We start from the raw sequence: 2625 nt of genomic DNA on the forward strand, positions 1-2625 counted from the left end.
GTATTTTTACAGTCTTTATTTTACAGTTAAAATATATGTTTATCAAATAAAGTCTAATGTTACAACTAATCAGGGATCCGTTTAAGGCTCGTTGAAAGATGGGACCATCGATATGCGCTGTCAGCACCGGGGTAGGTGACTGCATCTCCATTTAGTGTTAGTCCACAGTCTTTGCGTCGAGCAAGACAAACAAACGGGAGTGTTGAGTTCATGTTTAACTTAATTTACTTTACTATAAAATCAACCCAGTGTTTGGGTCGGYGCATTAAACTTATGAAAAATAATWCCTATGAAAGTTACATGGAAACGGTGATGAATGAAGGCCCAGGCGAGGTTGTGGGGAGGAAGGAATTTTTGATACAAGGTGAAAAGTTATTCTTTCTTTTACACACAACTCAACAGTGAAGAATGCAATTTGTTTAGGAGTTATTTTATTCCTTCCACAAAGGGCACTGTGGCTCTTTCTTTGGCTTTTGTTGCTAACTCTTTGAAATTATGAATCTTTATGGTTTAATGAGAGAGAAAACAGTTTTTGAAGGGGGTTGTTCCCAGTGTGTAAATTATTCAGAAATCAACTGTTTTTGACATTTTAAGAGGCACCATTTGGTATTAAGTCTTCTTGCTTGATAAAGATCAGCAGATCTGTTTTCAGGTCTATGCAGAGCATTGTCAGTCTGTTTGAGAGTTAGGGTTTTTTGCAGGAAAACAGCCCTTTTGGATCATAAAACAGAGTTTGAGTAGGATTTCAATTCAGGAGTGYTCATTGTTTTTTGTTCACAAAGATTTCAGCTTGGTGAATAAAGTCAGGCTACTGTGAACTATGAGGGAAAGCACTACAGTGCCTCACAGTTTGAGTAGATCCATTGGTTTTGTGCCAAAGGCTTAATCTGAAGGAGGATGTCAGGCAAGGTGTTAGATTAAAAACAGTGCAACTGACTCATTCTTACAGCTCCCCTGTAAATGTGGGGGGAAAAAGTTTTTTCTCAGCACCGGGGATCAAACCCAGGACCTTCTTGCTGTGAGGCGTCAGTGCTAACCACTGATCCATTGTGCTGAACGGATGGATGAACAACTTTACAGAAGTGTGTGTGTGTTTTATACCATGCACGGGCCTCTGTTTACCTCTGAGGCTGCATGTCTTCTGTGTGCTGCTGCCTTTAGGAGGAACTGTGGCCTCAACTGATTGAGAAGATGATGCAGATGGAGTTCTGGATGCAGGGATAGACTTGGCGATGGCAAGGAAAAGCTGAATGTCATTGTAGGAGAGACGGATGTCCAAAGCAGGAAACTGAATCTGTCAGAAAATTACAGAGTTGAACAGACATTTCACTTTTTTCCTCTATGCTTCTGCAGGAGGTGCTTTTTTATTTTAACAGGAGACAAACACCGACAAATGAAACACAGATTTCTTTAACTATGTTAGACCTCTGTCACTAGTTAATGCCTAGTGTCTCACTGCAGGTAACAGTTTGTAACAATCATTGATGCAGAAATCTTTAAGATATATATCTGAACTTAAACCTAAAACAATGGTTTAGATAATAACCTTAATGTCAACAATAAGACAGAAAAACATGCCACCAGTTGAATTCTGTGTGAGGTATACTGACCTCCAACAGCGGTGGGATATCCTCCACATTAAAAGCATCCAGGAGACCAGAACTGCTCTGGTATGTTGGGCTGCCACACATCTCCACTTGTATGTTCACAGGGTCTATAATGGACAGCGCTGTCTCCTGCTCACTGTCCAGCCGACAGGAGAAAACCTGAGAGAGACAACAGAGTTCAGACCTCCTACTACTGTCAATTAAAATATATATATGCAGCAAGCTACAGTGTACCTCACCAGTGAGTGGAAGAAAAAATCAAGTATGAAAGAACAATTATTATATGTCACTGTAGCATTTTGAGTCCTCTCAGTAAAATAATTTTATTTTGACCCAAACTGTCACATACTTTATTTGGTCTCTTGCTGATTTTCTATGTTTGCCAACTTACAAAGACAGGAACAGTCTATAATTTTAAGGATAGGTTCATTTTAACAGTAAGAGATATAATTTTAAAAAAATTCAGAAAATTACATTGTATAAATTATATAAATTTATTTGCATTTTGTAGAGAGAAATAAGTATTTGATCTCCTACCAACCATTAAGAGTTCTGGTTCCTACAGACCAGTTAGACACTCCTAATAAACTCATTACCTGCAGTAAAGTTCAGTCCATTTATCATTAAAGACAGCTGTTTTAAACGGTCACCTGTATAAAGACTCCTGTCCACAGACTCAATAACCAGTCAGACTCTAATCTCTACAGCATGGGCAGGACCAAAGAGCTGTCTAAGGATGTCAGGGACCAGATCATAGACCTGCACAAGGCTGGAATGAGCTACAAACCATCATCAGTAAGATGCTGGGTGAGGAGGAGACAACTGTTGGTGCAATAATAAGACAATGGAAGAAATAAAAAAATGATCTGGGCCTTCATGTAAAATCTGACCTGGTGGGGTATCATGAAGGTGAGATTAGTCTAGAACTACACGGGGGAACTTGTTAATGAGCTCAAGGCAGGATATTTGAATTGATGGAGCCATGTACTGTAAAATCTTGAGTAACAACCTCCTCCTC

The 2625-nt window shown here is 39.3% G+C and overlaps 1 protein-coding gene across 1 annotated transcript in view; it reads right to left on the reverse strand.

Moving 5' to 3' along the window:
- Positions 1-2625, reverse strand: part of vps13d (vacuolar protein sorting 13 homolog D) — a gene marked incomplete at both ends in the record, with an annotated part of 75956 nt that overhangs the window by 6521 nt on the left and 66810 nt on the right. The window contains 2 exon segments of the mRNA XM_014028664.1: positions 1123-1294; positions 1611-1766. Of these exon segments, the coding sequence (XP_013884118.1) occupies positions 1123-1294; positions 1611-1766 (328 nt within the window).

Source organism: Austrofundulus limnaeus, unplaced genomic scaffold (assembly GCF_001266775.1).
Source record: "Austrofundulus limnaeus strain Quisiro unplaced genomic scaffold, Austrofundulus_limnaeus-1.0 Scaffold794, whole genome shotgun sequence".
NCBI classification, from domain to species: domain Eukaryota; kingdom Metazoa; phylum Chordata; class Actinopteri; order Cyprinodontiformes; family Rivulidae; genus Austrofundulus; species Austrofundulus limnaeus.